At 32.3% G+C, this 20372-nt stretch overlaps 1 protein-coding gene across 3 annotated transcripts in view; it reads left to right on the top strand.

The window, feature by feature from the left end:
* LOC140447759 (1-acylglycerol-3-phosphate O-acyltransferase ABHD5-like) overlaps window positions 1-19566 on the top strand; it is a 33516-nt gene extending 13950 nt beyond the window's left edge. For all 3 annotated transcript variants that reach the window (XM_072540598.1, XM_072540597.1, XM_072540600.1), the window contains exons 4-7: window positions 6978-7298; window positions 7359-7473; window positions 11978-12164; window positions 16735-19566. In XM_072540598.1, coding sequence (XP_072396699.1) covers window positions 6978-7298; window positions 7359-7473; window positions 11978-12164; window positions 16735-16902 — 791 coding nt within the window. In that variant the 3' untranslated portion in view covers window positions 16903-19566. The remainder of the gene's footprint in view (window positions 1-6977; window positions 7299-7358; window positions 7474-11977; window positions 12165-16734) is intronic.
* The last annotated feature ends 806 nt before the right edge of the window (window positions 19567-20372 follow it).

The following is a 20372-nucleotide window of genomic DNA, read 5'->3' as shown; positions in this document are numbered from 1 at the left end:
GAACACAGTCATATACAGTCATAGCAGTGGCGTTCCAAAAAATATTTAATTTTTAACTTATCATCATCATCATCTTTGGCTAGACAATCCTCTGTGGATCCTGGCCTGCTCTAAGATTAGTCGCCATTCTGTTCGGTTTCTGGCAACGTGTTGCCATCTTCTGATCTCTAGTATCACTAAGTCGGTCTCAACTCCATCTAATCACCTAATTCGCGGTCGGCCTCTGCTTCTTCTTTCTATAGGTATTCCTGTCGTTAGATTTTTAGCAATCATGTTGTCAGGCATTCGTATTATGTGTCCGGCCCACCTAAGTCGTTGTGTTTTAACCCACTAACCGCTAAGCAAAGAAATACTGCAATAATATGTATTATTTTTTATTAACTAGGGTAAAATAAACTTACATTCGTAAAAAAATTGTTTTACACTTTGATGCTGACAGGTGCCACAACAAAAAAATGATTCGTTTTCGAACCTTTGGCGGAACTGAGATATAAAAATTAAAACACACATTTTATTTTTTGTAATAAGTTTGAAAACATTTAGACTGTAAATGGACCTGACATTTTTGACAAACAAAAACAGTATGGTTAGAACACTGACTGCATCTTGTTCTTGCATTTTCTGCATGCTTTATAACTAAATGACCTATCTTATCTTTTCGGATTTCATCTGGTAAGCTATTTTTCGACGCAAGCCTGCCCATGTTTATTGTCAACGGTACAGTTGACTTTTCATCTTCTTCATTCTCATTCTGTTCTGATTCTTCTTGTTCATCTTCCGATTTCATTAGACAAACAACAATATATGACCGAAAATCGATTTGCGAAATGGAGCTTTTGTTTGCCAATCTAAAAAGTTTCCAGGCATTTACAATGAAACTATCAATTACGTTTTTAAAAAGTGGCCACCACCATTTCTTTCCTCGTACAGCAATCCTATAATTCGCAATGCCGTTGTCATGTAAGTCAACGCCACCCATACATCGATTGTATTCTTGGATAACATTCGGCATGGGCATATTTATTTCTTTGCGCTGCTTGCGATCGTACCTCTTTGCAAAGCTTATGGGATGGACCGGACAGTTATTAGAGATTACTGTTACGACTGAGTTATCATTCCATCTAACTACAGACACCTAAACTTCTTTGTCAAAAACGAAGTCGAACGACCCTCTATCTTTTTTAGAAATAATGTTTGAAGTTTCCAGTGAACACTTTTCAATCCTGTTCTCTCGCACTGTGCCAGTTGCATAAATTCCCTTTCCTTTCAATATTATGAACAGCCTATAAGACGAAAATAAGTTGTCAAAAAATACCCTGTGGTTAGAGGGAGTTTCTGCAACACTTAGTAATTATAATACTACATCAGCACGCAAGCCTAAATCTGATTTTGTTGTACTAGCACCACCGTAGGGGATAAACTGGAACAGGTATCCATCAGATGAACAGAGGCACCATAACTTATACCCAAAACGCACAGGTTTTCCCTTTAGAAACATTTTTGCAGAGTGTCTTCCAAAATATGGTACCATTTCTTCGTCTATAGATAAATTATATGCAAAAATACCAAATTGCCGGAATTTTCAATTCATTATGTCGAAAAAGGGGCGAAGTTTTGCAAATTCATCATTTTTATCTAACACTGTATTATCACTTACGTGAATATACTTTTTCATACGCCGAAATTAATTTCTACTCATACAGTTCCTAATGAATGTCACGTTCTTATCCTGGTCCTTGCTCCAGTACATATCCATTTGTGGCAAGGTGTGATATCCTGTAAGAATGAGGATTCCCAAAAACCTTTTCAGTGATGCATTTGTCAAATGAAAATCGTGACAGTTATTGTCGTGGGCCTATTTTATAGTAAAATTAATAATATGGTTGTAAACTTCATCATCGAAGAAGAGCTGGAAACATTCGTAAGGGGTTTTTCCAGCGTTCTCAAGTTCTATCCCTTTTTCAATTTCATGTGACTGTGGTGCTGATGAAAATGTCGGATCAGTTACTGTAGACCATTTTGAAGTTGTCACACTACATACTTTACGTTTTTTATTTGATTTGCTAGTTGTTGGTTCAACGTCGAATGACTCCCTAGTAGGAATCTCTACAAAGCCGGCAACTTCGGATTTACTTGTGGAAGGTTCCCGAAGAACGGTATCTTTAGCAGAAATCTCAAATGTACCGGCAATCTCTCGAATCTCATTGTCACCTACAACGTCACGTAATAGTTGATATGAAACTAAAAATAGTAAATAGTTTACCTGTTACAACATCATCATCAATCATTTCTTCATCTGTCAATTCGTCACAGTCCGGAGGTATTATAGCTATTTCTGCGACCCCATCATCATTATCACTGAGATTCTCCAATTCGGTTTCTAATTCCAACAAAGTTAGAGCCCTTTTAGGGTTATTTTTTCAATTCGACATATTGTTTACGACACTACACAACCTCACAACCCTAGATTATAACAAAACTGAATACCAGAATACCCGTCTTTCTAATACAAAATATAATAATAACTGCGTGTGAGTCACTTTGAAATTCCTGACCAGACAAGTTTCCCGCCAACGGGTCGTTATCGAACCATTATTTTCAAACATGAAATTTGATGACTCAAAAAAATCTTTTTATTTATTTTTATATCAAATGATGTACAAATAGGTTAAAAATATCAAGTTTCAATTTATTTGACCACAAAAGTGTTTTAGCAATAAAATTACTACACAAAAATTAAGTTGTGTCGAAGGACTGAAAATGTCGTATATTTAGAAAATATTTTTGTAAAGAAAAAATAAGTTTGGAAACTAGAGAAAATTAAATTTGGTTACACTTATACCTTCTGGTTGCTAAAAAAATAAAAAGATGTCAAAAGATTAACGTGTTGCCAATAAAAAATTCTACAAAAAAATGGTGCGTTTTCGCACCATTGGCGCTAAATGGGTTAATGAACGTTACATCTGGTTCATTAAAGAGTTGGTATAATTCGAAATTAATTCTTTTGCGCCACTGCCCTTGATCGTTTATAGCTCCAAATATTTTGCGTAGTATCTTACGCTCGAATATTCTCAGAAGTCCTTCAGCCTTCTATGTGAGTCCATGTTTCCGCCCCGTATGTGAGGACCGGCCTCACCAGTGTTTTGTATATAATAATTTTAGTTTTTCTTTGGGTATTTCTTGAGTGGAGTTGTTTTTGGAGTCCATAGTGGGCCTATTTGTAAGGTTTATTAGTCTTTTAATTTCTTCGCTTGTTTTATTGGTAGTAGTCACTAGCGAGTCAAGGTATGTAAAGCTGTCGACACGTTCAAAGATATGACTTCCAAATGCTGTTTCCCGTTCCTCATTTGCTATAGGTTCCTTAGCAACCAACATGTACTTGGTTTTGCCGTCGTTGATGATAGACCGACATGTTTCACCGCCGTTTCCAATTCTAGGAAATATTGCTCAACATCTCGCTTGTAAGGCTCATTATGTCAATGTCATCAGCTTTTGCTAAGATTTGTATTGATTTATTGTAAATAGTACCGCCATCTCTTTCGTGTGTCTCGGACTGCCTTTTTCAAGGCAATGTTAAATAGGAGGCAAGCCAGGACATCTCCTTGTTTGAGTCCATCCTTTATCTCAAAGGATCGAGAATTTTCTCCCTATATCCTAACACAAAGTCTTTTAAGTTAGACATTGTTATTCGCGTTAATCGGATAAGTTTTTCTGGTATACCAAACTCACGCATTGATTGGCATAGTACTGTCGTATGCGGCCTTGAATTCGACGAATAGTGATGAGTTTTAATGTTGAATTCTAATGTTTTCTCGAGGATCTGTCTTATTGAAAGAATCTGGTCAATTGTTGATTTTTCTGGAGTAAATCCGACCTGGTATTTTCAAACTATGCCAACTGTGTACACTTGTAGCCTTTCGTAGAGAATATTTGGTAGTATTTTGTAAGCAGTTGTTAACAGGGTTATACTTCTGTAGTTGTCACACTGGAGCTGATAGCATGGTCTCATTTAGCTAGACAAGAAGTAAAAGTTTATGCAGTACTTGTAGCAGGGCGTCGCCATCATTCTTGTAGAGCTCAGTACAGATTTGATCAGTTCCTGGTACTTTATTATTTTTAAGGTTTTTAATGGCTTGGGCAACCTCTTCAGGGATAGATGGGATAGGTCTTTCGTTTGGGTTGAATAGATTCCAATCATTTCTATCTGCTACGGTGTTATCTGCTTCTTCGATAAAATGACCGTTAAATTTTGCGTCAAAAAATTCAACCCATCCGTTCAAGGTTGAGGCCGTATCACTTTGGATATTTTCATTTTCGTCCTCCAACCTTTAATAATTTTTAATTCAAATTATTAAAAATACACGAACACTGCATTAAACAATATTATAACTTATTTTAAATACTGCAACTCTTAACAAATATTGGAAATGTTAATCACAATGATATCGACTATTGACGTTGGAATCATTAAAACAACCTTAATTTTCAGCAATTATATTACTTCATGTTCGCCTTCTAAATACTTTGATTGATAACTTGATTTTTTTTTAATTTGTGTCCAAACCTTTTCTTTATGATTTAAATCTGGATGGTATGGCCGAGGTTTAAAAAAAACATCTCTACTTTCTTAAAGTCCTTTCGCAATCATTTAATAAACGTCGATTATCTTGCGTTTTTTTTATTTCAATTGCTAATCTTGTACAATTATGTAGGGAAAACATTCAGTCACATGAAAACAGATGTTTTCTGTATTTGTTTCCATTTGTTTTGTTAAACAATCTATTCCACGAGGCGCAAAGATAATCCAGTAGTTTTACTTACACATTGTTTAATATTGTTTCCATTATTTTCGGGAAACACTTTTGACATAAGTGGGATGCCCATTTAATTTGTCTACTCGTACACGTAACCGTCTGCATTTTATACAAAAAATCCAATATCCCTTTCTTAAGTGTATCTTAGAATTCTCTTCCAATTGAACATATCGATATATTATAATCCACTAATCCATATATATAATATATATATAATTCACTGGTCAGACACATTGATATGACGGAGAATACCTATTTTAGGAATTCTCCGTCATTCGATTTGAATTTGACTATACTTTTGAAATGAAGAGGGAAAATAAAAAATGACCAAAGGTGAAAAACCGTAATAGATTAGAATCAATCTATGACAAAACCAAAACAATCGACATGACAATAAAGAAGAACATACAAATATTAGTTATATTTGTATCAACAGATTACTCAGATTTAAACAGAAGACGTATTCTTTGTATGGAATTATACAAAACTAAGAATAAACAAGAAATTGTCGTATTAAGTGACAGAAAAAAAGATTGGGCAACAAGAAGACAAAGAAAACAAAAAGTTCGCTAAAGTTAAAGTTAGAGATAGCTACATTTTCCAATAAGAAGCAAGAAGACTTTATGTTAACATCTTAAAAACTTCTACTTCTTGTTTAATATCTTTCGGTTATTTAATATATTATACTTTTAAGAAATATTACAGCGATAGTTTATTTCTTGAGAGATGGACTGTCAACTATCCCTCCCTGTCTTATTTTTCTTGCCCTCTTGTTTTATTTGTTTTCGCTACTTTAGTTATACTTTTGGTTTTATTAGTATATTTTCTCATTTTTATTCCATGTCATAATAAATCTGTTTTTTAGACTTTTTAAATCATTTGCAGTAAAATTACTACTAGAGTAGTCAATTCCTAGATATTTGAATTGGTTTGCTCTTATTGACTCTCTAGCGATGACAGAGTTCACTACTTGTCTGTTGGAATGCATGCTGATTCGTTTGTTGTTCATTAGGTATCCCATTTTGAGAGCTTATACCTTATATTATTTTATCCAGTAATAAATTAAAAAGAAATGAACTTATACTGTCTTCTTGACTGATTCCTCCCTGTGTCTGATGTAGATATAATATTATTCTATGTTGTTTTGGTTTCTTCTTTTTTTTGGTGTTATTTCCTTTTTAAGCCATTTATTTTTTTATTTTAAACAGTGTATGTTCTATATCGGTCTATTCATGTCATGATTTTGTTGTCCCCATTGTATTATTATACTTAATGTATTAGGTAACTCGAGGACACCATACTTATATGGAATAATTCATTCACTATGAATCGTTTCGTTTCTATCTCATCACTTTCATATCGTCAAACGTATGTTTCCCATATTTCCAAATGTAATCTTTGTAATTGAATCTGCTCGTTAACAGGTTTTATTTGTTTATCATTCTCCACACTTTACTTTGTGCTCCTTAGGCATCCTGATTCATGTTATATGTAAACTTTACCCAATATTCCCCATTTTACCTTGATTTTTCTTTGGTCATCTTTCTTATACACTTCTCTGTGTGACTCCTGGGATACGTTGCTTCTGAACCTCAAATGTGAATTCATTTTGATTCTGACAATTTTTTGATTTCCTTGTAGAACCATGTGTTTAAAGTGTTGATTGAAATTGAATGGTCGCTGGTTAATCGTGGTAGTAAATAGTTGATCGATAGGGTGAAGAAATAACTTATTAGACGAAATCTCTTCACACGTTCTTTACTGTGCTCTTATGGCAACATATGGAAACATACTACTATTATAAAATTGTAACGACTTTGCCTAGGGCTTACAGGGTTGCCGCCTAGGCAAATTAAAACTTGGGGCTAAGAATTTACATATTGTATATAGAATAAAATATTTTGAAACAATTTTAAACACCATGGTTTTGTGATTTTGATAGCGTGACTGTTAATTTTCCTATTGTTTCCTCTGCGACATTACTGACAATTGTTAGTTCCCATACAGCAATTCTATAGAGTTCGATCACATTTTTTTTTCAACTTGCATGGAACCTTATTTTGGAGGGTCCTCTTATGCCTTACGCTGACAATGATTCCAAGTTATATTTCTGTATATATCTTAAAACCATATTAGTAATTTATCATTGTTTTCTTTCATTAGGATTTGGTCGTTCGAGTCGACCCTCATTCAGTCAATTCAGCAAAGAAGCCGAGAAACAAATGATAAGATCCATTGAAGAATGGCGCAAAGAACTGAAATTAAAAGACTTCATCCTGTTGGGTCACAGTATGGGGGGCTTCTTAGCAGCATCCTATTCCATTTCGTATCCCAATAGAGTGAAGCATCTTATTTTGGCTGATCCGTGGGGATTTCCGGAACGTCCCCGAGAATACAATAATATTCCCCTTTGGATCAAAACGGTAGTTTATGTTCTGAAGCCCTTCAATCCTCTCGCGGGAATTCGTGTGGCTGGACCGTTTGGTAAGTAAAAGATAATTGTAGGTATTTCTTATGCGTATATAAAAACCATTCTTTTTGTAGGACCAAAGCTGATCAATACCATAAGACCAGACATTTCAAAGAAGTATGCGATGGCTCTAGAGGACACCAATCTAATACCAGAATATATTTATCAATGTAATTGCCAAAATCCCAGGTAAGATTTATGAAAACTCTGATTTGTCTATAAGGCTCTTTTTGCAACTATTTTTATTTTTTATATATTACGGAATATATATTGTTACCTCCACATAGGAAGATCCAACCCACGCATATGACGTGTGCCAACTGTACTCCAAGAGGTGAACATGTATATATATATATATATATATATATATATATATATATATATATATATATATATATATATATATATATATATATATATATATATATATATATAATTCGATTTATCAGAATAAAGAACGTACAATAGGTAATTTGTATCTAATAGGTAGATAGTATTTTTTTATTTATGTTTAATACTTATTTTATGAAAATATTAAATAGGTTATTCAGGTGTTGGATAAACTGTTATTAGTAAATGTATGTTGGAACCATTATCTAACAGTAAATGGAAAAAGAATAATATCTTATATTGGTTAATAAGTAAACAATATATTTGGACCTATTAACGAAAACGGAGTATGGAGATCCAGTACAACCATGAACTTTATCAACCGTTACAAGAGGCACCGATCTCAGAATTCGTTAAGCTTCAGTGACTTTGATGGGCTGGTCCTGTAGTGAGAAAGGAGACTGAAATATTGCCAAAAATAGTTAACTGCAGGGCGCGAGACCAAAAGGAAGGCAACGGAAAAGGTGGGAGGATGAAGTGGCAGCGGACGCGCAAAATTTGCTAGACGTGAAAACCTGTAGAAGATCGGCGTGGGACTGGCATTGGAGAGAGAGAAGTAAACAAATAAAGGTAGAAAAAGGAATACTCAAAAAAGGACTTTTACAATTACATAAATTACTTTCACCAAAATTTAAGAAATATGTTTTAGATGAAGCAGCAAAAGAACGTTGAGGTACGGTGTTGCGGTTACCACCATCATTGCGAGCTTAACACCCACTACTAATCTAGGCTCAGATGAATAATTTAATACTTTAGTATTAGTGTTTTTGTAGGACCTTGTTTTTACATGAAAAAAGTTGATCGTCCTTGGCAGATAGCAAAAAAACACTTGAGTATTACTTATTTTAACTTTTGGATATAAAATCTAAATTGGACTAATCTTGTCAATGGAATATAATTTATTCTAGTAAAATATAAATTAGTTGGAACTCATAAGACTTATTTTAATCAAAGCTGATACAAAAATTCATTTTATAAGTAATAATTTATGTATACCTACTTACAATTTATATATGTTTAAGATTACGGAGATATAATACATGGGTGCTTATATCCATATTTTGCTTTCATCCAGTACTGGATGTAGAGCTCCCTTTAATCTCTACAACCTCCGTGGCTTGGCCTTTCGCTAATACGCTTGTGTTACCACTTTTCTTTCTTATGTTCTCATTAATTCTTAACGTAGCTTATTCTACAATCCTCGATGGAGTGAATAATTATGTATACAACGTAACTGAAGCACACAGTACCACTCTTTGAACGATGACCGCCTTTGAACGATGACCTGCAAACTAAACAATGCTTCTCTGGTTTTACGGTTGTTTCTGAAACCAATACCCGAGTTTACTATTCTGTATTGTTTGGCGGTTATTGTTTTTGTTGTATCATTACAAATATTGAAAGCCGGTCTGTTGGTATGTATCCTATTTCGTATATTTTGTTGAAGATCCTTAAAATTTAATCCATTATATCGAGTAGTTTAAATTTATCGGGGAATTTCATCTGGTCTGGTTGCTTTCCTATTGTTTGATTGTTGTATAGTTCTTTACATCTTATCTAAGGTTAGATCTCAGTCAGAAGGTTTTTAATTTAAAATATCTTATTCAAAAGAAACTTTTTGTGTATTCTAAGGGACTTTCAGCCCTCGGTAATATTGTAATTTTTCATTCTGCGTTTAATTTTTTTAAAAATATTTATTAGTTTTCTCAGGATTCGAAAAAATAAATTGATTTAAAAAGCATTGGCATGAAATGTTGCGCCTACATTAATGGAAAAATGGGCTAAACTTAATAATTTTTGAAAAACACTTCAAACTTTTTTATTGCTTAGGTAATTTTTAGCTATTTATTTACGGTTTATTATCGTTTATTATTCAAAACATACTACGTTTGTATTAAAAACACAATTTAACTTTATAATAATTATGTCGTGAAGTACTTACGTAACCTATTTACATAACCCATATATAACGTTTTTTATCCGTACTTAATATTTACAAAATAATTTCATTCAAATCGTTTTTTTGACCTATATTAAGAAATTAATCATTTATCTACTTAATGTATTAATTTGTTTGCTGTGAATTTGCACGTGCCATGGGATTTTATCGGTTAAGGAGTCATATACGCGGTAAATAATTAATGATAGGCTTTAGAGAAAATAAATCATATGTAAAATGAAAAATAATGAAAAGGTTTCGTATTTTAAGAGATATGAGTGTAAAAATGGAGAAAACCAAGTACCTAAAGACATATAAAAATGGAGTAGATAATTCCAGGCATTAAAAGATCTCGATGTAAAAGATATGAAAATAAAGTAAAAACGTATGTTGTGTGCATAAAGTATATGTTCATTATTATAGTTTTCATTCTTTTTGTTCATTACAATGTAGATCATTAAAGTTTAGTGTTATATGTAGGATATAAATTTAGTGATTTAATAATTCTCTTCTTCTTCTTTTGGCATCATAACCCTGGATGGGTCTTTGCCTGTCTGGCTATGTCCTTCCATTCAGATCTCTCTCGTCTTCCACGTCATCCAACCATCTCGTTCTGGGCCTTCCTTTTTTTCGCCTTCCTATGGGCTTCCATTTGTAACATTTTCTTTGTTGTTTTTGCATCGTTTTGTCTCTGCACATGTCCCAGCCATGACAGTCTTTGACTTTTCACAAATCTTACAATGGCATAACCTTCATTTAACTCATTAACCTCGTCGTTTCTCCTGATTCTCCATGTGCCATCTTCCTCTTGTACCGGGCCATATACTTTCCTCAGTATTTTTCTCTCGAATGTCCTGAGTTGGGCTTCATCTTTTTTCGTCATTACCCAAGTTTCACATCCATAGGTTACTACGGGTCTAATCAGTGTTCTGTAGATAGTCATTTTGGTTCTTTTGTCTAATAATTTCGATGTCATCAATCTTTTATTAGCATAGTATGTACGATTCCCGCTGGAAATACGTGCATTAATTTCGCTACTTACGGAGTTATTCTGATTGATTTCTGTGCCGAGGTATGTAAAGGCATCCACTCGTTCGAGAGTATAATTGTCTATTGTGATATTATTTTCATTGTCAGTTATTCTTTTGACTGTCATATACTTCGTTTTTGCTTCGTTTATTTTGAGACCTCTTTTTCTTGCTTCAGAATCTTAATAGTAAGTATTAATCACTTCAGTGATTTAATAATTACTATTATTAAAGTAGGTTAACTGTGTATATAGGTGAAGGGTTACATAGGTTAATTTTAATTTGTCTCTGTAAATATTATTAAAGTTAAGTAGAAGTAAAGTTCAGAAAATATCCGTTGATACTTTCCTGGCGCCCATACACTCATTAGAGCAACTTCCTGATTTCATCCATATGAAATTCTTATACATTTTTATCTACTTTCCACATTTATTATCATTTAACTGTCTCTGAAGGGCATGTAAATTGGCCGAATCCTTCCTTGAGTCTCAATTTGTCATTCTCCGACATAGCTTGCTAACCAACCTTCAATTTGGTTACATTTCTATATTCCTATTTTGTTATATTTACAGATTTTTATTATATCGCTCCATTCCATTACCTTTATAGTTTCTACTTTATTTGTTATCTTGGTTTGTAAAACAACGGTCCATTCCAATTTAATACAACATTTCTTTACAACAATACAATACAACGTTATATTGGCGTGTCGTGTCAGGCCTCACCGATATGAAAGTACAACATAAACTTTGTAATTTCTTATTGATAAAATTGAAACCCTATATACACTACCATTTCTACTAATAAAAATATCACTCCTCTGCAAATTTAAAAAAAAAAAGATATAGGTTATTGCAAATATTGCAAAAAAAAAATAGATATTTTTGTAAATTCTGTGTCTTGGCTCTGTATATATAACAGACAGAATTTGATTACCAATATTTTCTTTTAGGACTTTTTTTTAATTGTTTGGTAATTATTACAATGTTATTTTTCATTTAAAATGGAATATCTACTTTTGGGCTTCCTTTTCATATTGCGTTGTAAACTAAAAATAAAAGCAAAATGCGAAAAATGTTGAGAATATTTGTATGCTTGTTTATTTCTAACAAATCTTGAATATTGCAATTATATTGAATCATCAAACGCTACTATTATAGAAATACACAACGGATATATAGTTTAATTTATATTAATTTAAAATTTATTTCATTTTTATTTTTTTTTCCGAAATTTTTCAATTTGTTCCTCACAGCCCTCATCCTCATCCGTATTTTCGTATAATTTTATTTTGCTCGGCCGCTAGAGGTTTAAGTTAATATTTATTATCTTTTAGTGGCGAAGGTGCCTATCACGCCATGATGGCCGATTTTGGATGGGCGAAAAATCCAATGGTTAGACGGATCGACAAGCTCAGACAAGACTTACCAATTACTCTCTTATATGGATCTCGATCGTGGGTGGACCATTCTGCAGGCGAAATTCTCAAAGAAAAACGAGTCAACTCCGTTTTCAAATTACAAGTAAGTGAAATATATTAAACCTTACTAAGGAAATAAACTATATTAAACTAACTTAACGTAACCAAACCACAACGTTGAACGAGAAGTAGCATGGTTTGAAGAATCAATAAAAAACGAAAAGGAAATCCGAAGAAAATATAGCACACAATTCTGATTAGACGATGTAGAGAAACGTTACCTAATTCTTCTTATTGTTCTGCTTGTTGATTGGCGGATTAATACCTCTATGTGTCTCTTTCCATATATTTATAACAACACCATCAGAATGTCCTTCTACACCAATATGCTTATTGTAATATGACTTGCAGTTTGACCAAATTAATTCAATACCGTTGAATTTGCAGTGATAAGAAGGTAGTCTTAACACTTCATGGCCGTGTTCTCTAGTAGCTCATCAATTATATACACATTCTCTTTTCTGTTAATTTTTGCAATTTGTAATAATTCAGGTTTTGTGAGTTTTGCCTTATATTTGATCTTGTGTGTTGTCAACCAGGTAATAATTTCCATTCTAGTTGAAATAGTAGAAAGTTGCTTTTCTAAAAGCACTGTGTTATGGAGCATTATTCACCACAATTAATCTTATAAATTGGCAATTTATTGTTTACTTGTCCATTTAGTGAAAATTTTATTGTCAAAATAATATACTTGCTTAGTAACAAATCCTTTTAAATAACCAGCGTGAACAATTATAAAACGTTTACCATCATACTCTTTTGGTTTACCTACACTTTTAACATTATTGTCTTGCCAGGAAATTGTTTTATTTCCTGTTGAAATACCAGCCAACTGACTCCTACTCAGTTGGCTGGTATCAATCTGGGACTCGGCCTTTTTTTCGAGATGGGATGTGTACGTTTCCTCAAAGTGACATCATATAAAATAATATAATGGTCTGATAGCACCGAAAACGTTCTGAAATTTTTAATCCCTTTGGATAATTTAAAATTTTATTCACTATATACCATTATACATCAAAAGTTTTTGCTTAATTGTAAGTTTGTTTATTTCTTAGTTCTTTATGCAAAAATGGTTTCAGTTAAATTGATTGAAACTTTACAGAGAGATAGATTTGATAATCTGATCAAAAGTGTTTGGTGTCCGAAGACTGCGAAATCAATTGTTTCTGAGTTATAGAGCTTCAAAGTGTTTTTGACAGCAAAACATTAAAAAATGTCATTTTCTTACCATATTCGTGTTTATTGAGATCAGATGCTGCATATTGAACGTGTGGGACGCCATGTTTCCAAATTCATGAATTGAAAACAATTGATTTCTGAGTCTTGGAACAATGAGAACTTTTGATCAGCATGACCAAAGTTACCTCTTTACAAAGTTTTAGCCAATTTAACTGAAACCACTTTTACATAAGAAACGTGCCGGGGACCTTTAAAGCCCCTTTTTCTTTATTCAATTTTGAAGAGTTTCCTCAAAGCAGTTCATGTTCCAACCGGTTGTTTCCAATCTCTTTCTTATTATTTCTATTGTAGGTATTTCATTGCTTCTTTAGCACTCGTATATTGCGGTTTTCAATCGTGATAATATCAATAAGTGAAACATCTATAGGTCTTAAAAATTTGTAGTTGCATAGCTTCTTACGATGATAGTATTCATTTTTAAATATTTTGTATATAGTTGAAAGTGGAATTTCTCTTAAATGAGAAGTTGCTTGTACCAGAGCAACAGTTTTTCATCGAAGCCGAATTTCTTTTGTGGATTTTTGTAGATTCTCAGATTTCTCGAGTAAATACACAAAAACTCGTTCTGTACAAACAACTATAACTTTGCAAAAGCCAAAGCAATTAACCATCGAAAAAATAGTATAATTGTGGCCAGTGGCGGATCCAAGGGGGGGGGGGTCACGGGGGTCATGACCACCCCCAAAACAAAATTAAATATCAATTAAATAATCCTAAAAAAAAATTTAAAACCCTTCAACCCTATAAACAGGAAGTCAAGAGTTGAAATGATTCAAACTCACTTATACTAGGGGTAAATGTAGAATTATACGGAAGCCTTTTTAAATTGCTCTTTAAAAAATCAACAATTCTAAATACAGTAATACCTCGACTAAGACTTCCACGAATTCAGAGTTACGCGATTTTCAAATTTTGTCAATTCGTCATTTGAGTGCCAGAGAATCGTTCGATTATCGATGAGATAGAATTACCGCCCACACATTATTGCTCATTCAATGTACATCACATAACTTTTCGCACGAAATCAGCACATTTTTATTTTGTATTAGGTATTTCTTATCTTCAGTTTAGTCTACGAATTGGTTGTTTGTAATTTGAATATGTATTATAATTGTTAAGACTGTGTGCTACATTTTATTATTTATCTATAATAAATATCAAAGTGGATATTGTTGTTGCATTAGCTCTGTCTGATACGTTAGTGAATACAAATAAAGGAACTGGGGGCTGCTGTCCAAGGTATTTGTGAAACTGTGAAACAGTAGTTTGTCTTAGTGATGTTTTAGGTACAACTGTATCACTTAGTCGTCTTCTTCAGTCACCAAAACTAGATTTTAAGTGGGCTACTGAGGCCATAGAGGACACTAAATGCATTATTCAAAATAACAGATCAATGCTGAACCTGTTTTTAGCAAACTTTACTATGAAATAAACAAATAGCTGAATAACTAGAGACTGAATTGAAGATGCCTCGTATAGTTTCTCCTCGAAACTGTCGTCAAAACCACCCTGCTAACTCTTGCGAAGAATATTTCCGAAGATCTATTTATTTACCCCTTTTAGACAATATCTTAACTGATTTAGAAGAACGACTTTCACCGAAAGTTATGAATCTATTTAATCTTCGAGTTGTTTTACCTAAAACTGATAACACACCAGAAGATAAAGTTGCATTAAAAACAATTGTTGACACCTTCCAGGATATTAGTGGACCAACTACTTACTGCATATTCCACAGTAGAAAAAGAGTTTTCACTGTGGATTCAAAAGTGGAAAAGAGTTATGCAAAATAATGGAAAACTTCCTGATTGTATTTTAGAAGTATCAGAAAACTGCGATATTCATATGTATCCAAATTTCAGAATATTTCTGCAAATATTAATTACACTGCCAGTCAGTGAAGCAACAGCAGAGCGTTCTACGCTTAAGCGTCTAAAGACTTGGCTTAGAAATAGAACTTCCGCGGAAAGGTTAACTGGTTTGGCACTCATCAATGTGCATCCTGAAATTTCTCTAGATGTTGATGCAATCATAGAGCGATTTGCTAAATCGGATAGGCGAAAAGAAAACATTTTTATAAAATTATATAATATTTACTTATCTTATTCTTATAGTATTTTTAATCACTGAACTTTCATTAAACACTCGTTGCCGGCTGTTGCTGACAATTCGTGAGAAAAATTTCAATACCGAGTAAAAAAATATTTCACTCACTTATAGCCTAATATGCCTAATTATAGAAATAACTATTCCTTAATTATATTATGTTTTTTGTTGAATAAATTAATTTAAATAAAATGCTGTTTACACTTATTCTTAAGGTTTCTCTTCATTACGGAAGGGTGGCTATAACTACAGCAAATTGCTCTCTATCTTGAGCTGTTCTTAGTATCGAATGTGTGGCCATGCCTGTCCAGTCTCTTACATTCTTCAGCTAGGAGCATTTTTTTCTTCCTGGACCTCTTTTTCCTTCTACTTTCCCTTCCATTATGAGTCGTAGAAAGTTATATTTTTCTTCTATGTAAATATGTCCAAGATAACTCGTTTTTCTGTTGTTTAAAATATTTAGGAGTTCTCTCTCAGTCATCATTCTTCTCAGCACCTCGTTATTGGTCACGTGCTCTGTCATACTTGTAATTCCGAGAGTCCATGTTTCCACTCCGTATAGCAATAAGGAATAAATGAATGTTTTTACAAATTGATATCGGATATCCAACGATAATATAGAGTTTATTAGGAATGTTAAATACATTCATTAATGTTTACACTTAGATTGAGTTATTGCATTTAAATTACTTAACTTTGGTTTATACTTATTTATCGTTGGTTTGTTTTTGATTTTGTAGCTATAGGATAGGTGGGTTTAAATTAATTGTCTTTAAAATACCTAGTTTAAATTGACAGTCCTTGATTTTTCAGTATTTATATTTTAATAACTTTCCTTTGGTTTAATATTCTTGTACAGTTGATTTTACTGTCATAGAGTATGTGGGTTTAAATTATTTTTTTTTGTTTAAGTTTAAGACCCCTTAATGTTGTACCCTTCTTTGTATCCTAGGGTATTTGGGTTTTGATAACTTCTCATTGGTTTAATATATTGCTTAAAATAATTATTTAGAAAATGGCTCCCTTACATGAGGCACAAATCATATTAATCGTAAAGGTGCAAAAATCTAAATCCTTTATCAATATCACCCTCAAGACCCATGACCCTCCCTGACAAAAATTTCTGGATCCGCCGCTGATTGAGGCTGAGTTAGGCCAAATGATGCTGCACAAACAACACAAAGAATTTTATGATCATTTCTCGTACTTGAGATAGGAAGATTTAACGACAAATTACTACGTATTTAAAAACCTTTATATTTCAGGTGGTATCAGGTGCTGGCCATTACGTTTACGCCGACAAACCAGAAGCTTTCAATCAAATAGTCCTGGATGCATGTGCTTACACCGATTCCGAAGAAAAACGCCCCTTAGCAATAGAATCCGGCAAAGGAGTAGAATCAGATGCACCAGAAAGTGATATCAAACAGTGATTATTTAATTTTGTATTATATTTAGGAAACTAATCTATAAAAATACCTATTTATTTTATATATCGTGACTTTAATTAATTGTACGATTAAGTTTTCCTAAAATTCTCATTGCAGATCTATCAATTTTAAGCTATTGCGACCATAGAGTGTTGTATAATCTCTCAAGTAGAAGAATAGTAGTAATAATAGTAACAACGATAATCATACTAAAGTTAATGAATTTATCATTATTTTGAACATTTCAATTTCTTTATTCGACAAAATACAAAAAGCTGCTATTTTTTACTTTCATATAGAAATTGTTCTATCTCTTTCTAGATATTTTAACTTATCTCACAGTAGTTAAAAAATAATCTGATGCTATTGATAAAATACTGTGGTAACGATTAATGTTTTATTGCGTTTTGTGCATATAAAATACATTAACAATAATAATAATTACACCTACTAAGCTTGTATTGAAAATACAAGTTTTTACAATAATAAATACATCACAAACATTTTGATTGCCATATTATAGCACGTCTATTATTACATTGCCTTGTCATTGATGACGTACAACGAAAGTTATAAAGAAAAATCCTAAAACTTTTAACAATGCTGTTTACTTTGAAAAATAATTACCCGTATTAGACAATTTTTATAGTTGATAAGAGAGCAAAATTTTAAAAGACAATCAAAAGCTACCTACCTAAAAGTTCGTTATATCAGATATTCACTGTACCTACTTAATAGTAATCGTCAAAATTAACATAAAATAAGTAAACAAATAAGTATTTGAAAAAGTGTAAAAAAAAATCTACAAACATCGAACTGATAATGTAAAAAATAGATTAAGTTATACGCGGTTCGCGGATCCCAGTCCCAACTATCTAGTAAATTTAGTAATTATTTTCTTTTTGCTTCGTTGGTAAAATTTTGACGTAGACAGGAAATGGCTGGAAATTACTACACAACTAAGCACACAAATATTAATTGTAACTTAAAAATAAAAAATATTGATATGCAGTTTATTAACGAAATAATACTACAACAATTAAAACAAAGGTTAAAATGTTTTTTTACAAATGGAAAGATTAGTATTTACAAAGAAGTTTTTGCGCAATCACCATTTGTTTGGTGTAAGTATAGTAGATACTCCTACTGGCAAAAAACTTCGTAAATAAAATAAAATTTTAAAACTAATTACCGATCAATTGTATTAATAACGTATTTTAAAAGATGCTTACAATCTTGGTAAAATATTGATAACAAAAATAAAATTATTTATTGTAAAAAAATAAAGAATATTTTGAAGAAATAAATTCGACAAAATTAGGCCATTAATTACGACATACTTCATTGTTGTTGGCATTTTCGCAGGATCCAACATAAACTTAGGTTTTTTATATTGCAAAATAAGTTTGTATAGTTAACTAAGGAATCAGAATTTAGCAAAGGAAATACTAGTAATTAGCCCACAATTGACGCCATTATGTTTGATAGATTTATGTCAAATTATAAAAACTGAAAATATATACCCAAAATATTATGAGTTATGATATTATGAGTAAACTTCCAGAATTCATGATTATTCTTCTTTTTTCAAAAAAAACTGTAATAGTAAGCTTATTTGAGCTATTAATGGTGTGAGGTAGGAATTTTTGCGTACACGTTTCTAACAATGAATATGTCGAAATATTTAAAAATGCCAATGAAATTAGTTTTTTTTACTCACACGACTGTATAGACGAGTTTGACAGTTGAAGTGTGTATTATAAGATATTACAAAAAGATTCTCATCTAGGGATTCATTTTTTTTTAATGGAACTATTTTTAAATAAACAATCAAAACGTGAAACGCATTATTTCGCTATAACTTAAAAACGTATTTATTTAGAGATTCGACGTCAACAGACAACTTTTTTGGAAAGAAGATACACAAAATGAGATGCTAGATTAAAATCGGTTAATAAACAAAATAAATATTGTAAAATGACCAACAAAATCGCTGTTTTTGGATATTGTTAATAACTTTTTTATTATTTATTAAAAATTGTTTAAATGTATCTGAACTTTAGGGCTTTATCGTTTTTGAATTGCGTGCAAAAGATGGGTCAGATCCGTTGAATGGTTATTAAATTTAATTTGTTTATAAGATTTCTAGATCCCTAGATGGGCGTCTTTTTATATCTCATACTACACATTTCAACTGCCAAACCCGTCGATATAGTTATGACGAAAAAAGATTTATTTTTACTTACTTAATTGGTCTAAAGCTCAGTGAAAGGACTATATCAAATATAGAAAACTAATAAAAAACTTAAAACACCTAAACAAGTGTTAAAAATTAAACAGTGTTGTCATCTTTGGAAATAATTAACGTACAAAAGATGAATCATTTGTTGATTGAATTGAAAGAAAAATAATTTATATACCTACCAACTTTCTCCAAATATTTTTTTTTATTTCCTCGCATAAAACGAATTACACTAGAATTTTTTTCTACGACAGAAGTCATTATTTTTTTAAGTTAATATTTACAATTAATTAATGGCACCATAGAATTCTGCTAATAAATAATTAATATATTTGTTATATTCGCTTTATTGTATTGTTTTAAATTATGTCAGGAGAAAGGGCTGTGATACAATACAAGGATTGCAAATAAATGTTTTTGATATATTATGTATTTTAATTTATATATTTTCACTATGTGATACATGGGCGATAGCAAGGACCGATTTATGGGGTTTCCTAATCTCCTATTTATTTCTTTTCATAATTGAGAATTAATGTAACATGAATTCTAATTTAAAATGCCCAAGCTTTTAATATAATAGACAAATGGAAGCAACAGTTCTGCTCAACATAATTTGAAAAGAATTTATTCCAAAAGAAATACTTTCAATTCCAAAGAACTTGCGACCGGTTTTAACAAATGCTTCGAATTAAAGAGCATCCTCAAACAAAGGATGAAGTACATCCTCACCAGCAGTTACTACCATAGGATCCTCCTCCTCCTCATATCTTGAGCCCTTTTCGGGGCGTGGTGACACTCTAAATATTGCTGTCTCTAAGCTTGTTGTCTCCATTGTGGCTGCCATCCTGTGCCATATGGACGACTTCATGTAGGGATTTTCCCACCAGAGACTTCATTTGGTCTGCCCATCGTGTTGGAGATCTTCCTCTTGATCTTCGGCCTTCTACCTTTCCTTCTACTACCAATAGTTCCATGGTCCCTCTTCTTCTAGTTATGTGGCCGAAGTAAATTACGTATACTCGGTTTACTTTTTTTAATAGTCTATCTTTTATATGAAATTCTTCCAGAATTGACAGGTTGGTTCTAGATTCTGTCCAGGACACGCGTAGAATTTTCTTCTATAGAACCACATTGTGAAGGATTCGATCTTACTCCTATCATTTTTTTTTTGATAGTCCATGTTTCAGCTGCGTGTGTAGCAATGGGAAAAATAAGGACATTGACCCAT

This window comes from Diabrotica undecimpunctata, chromosome 8, assembly GCF_040954645.1.
Source record: "Diabrotica undecimpunctata isolate CICGRU chromosome 8, icDiaUnde3, whole genome shotgun sequence".
NCBI lineage: Eukaryota > Metazoa > Arthropoda > Insecta > Coleoptera > Chrysomelidae > Diabrotica > Diabrotica undecimpunctata.
This window is presented reverse-complemented; position numbering and strand designations above follow the sequence as displayed.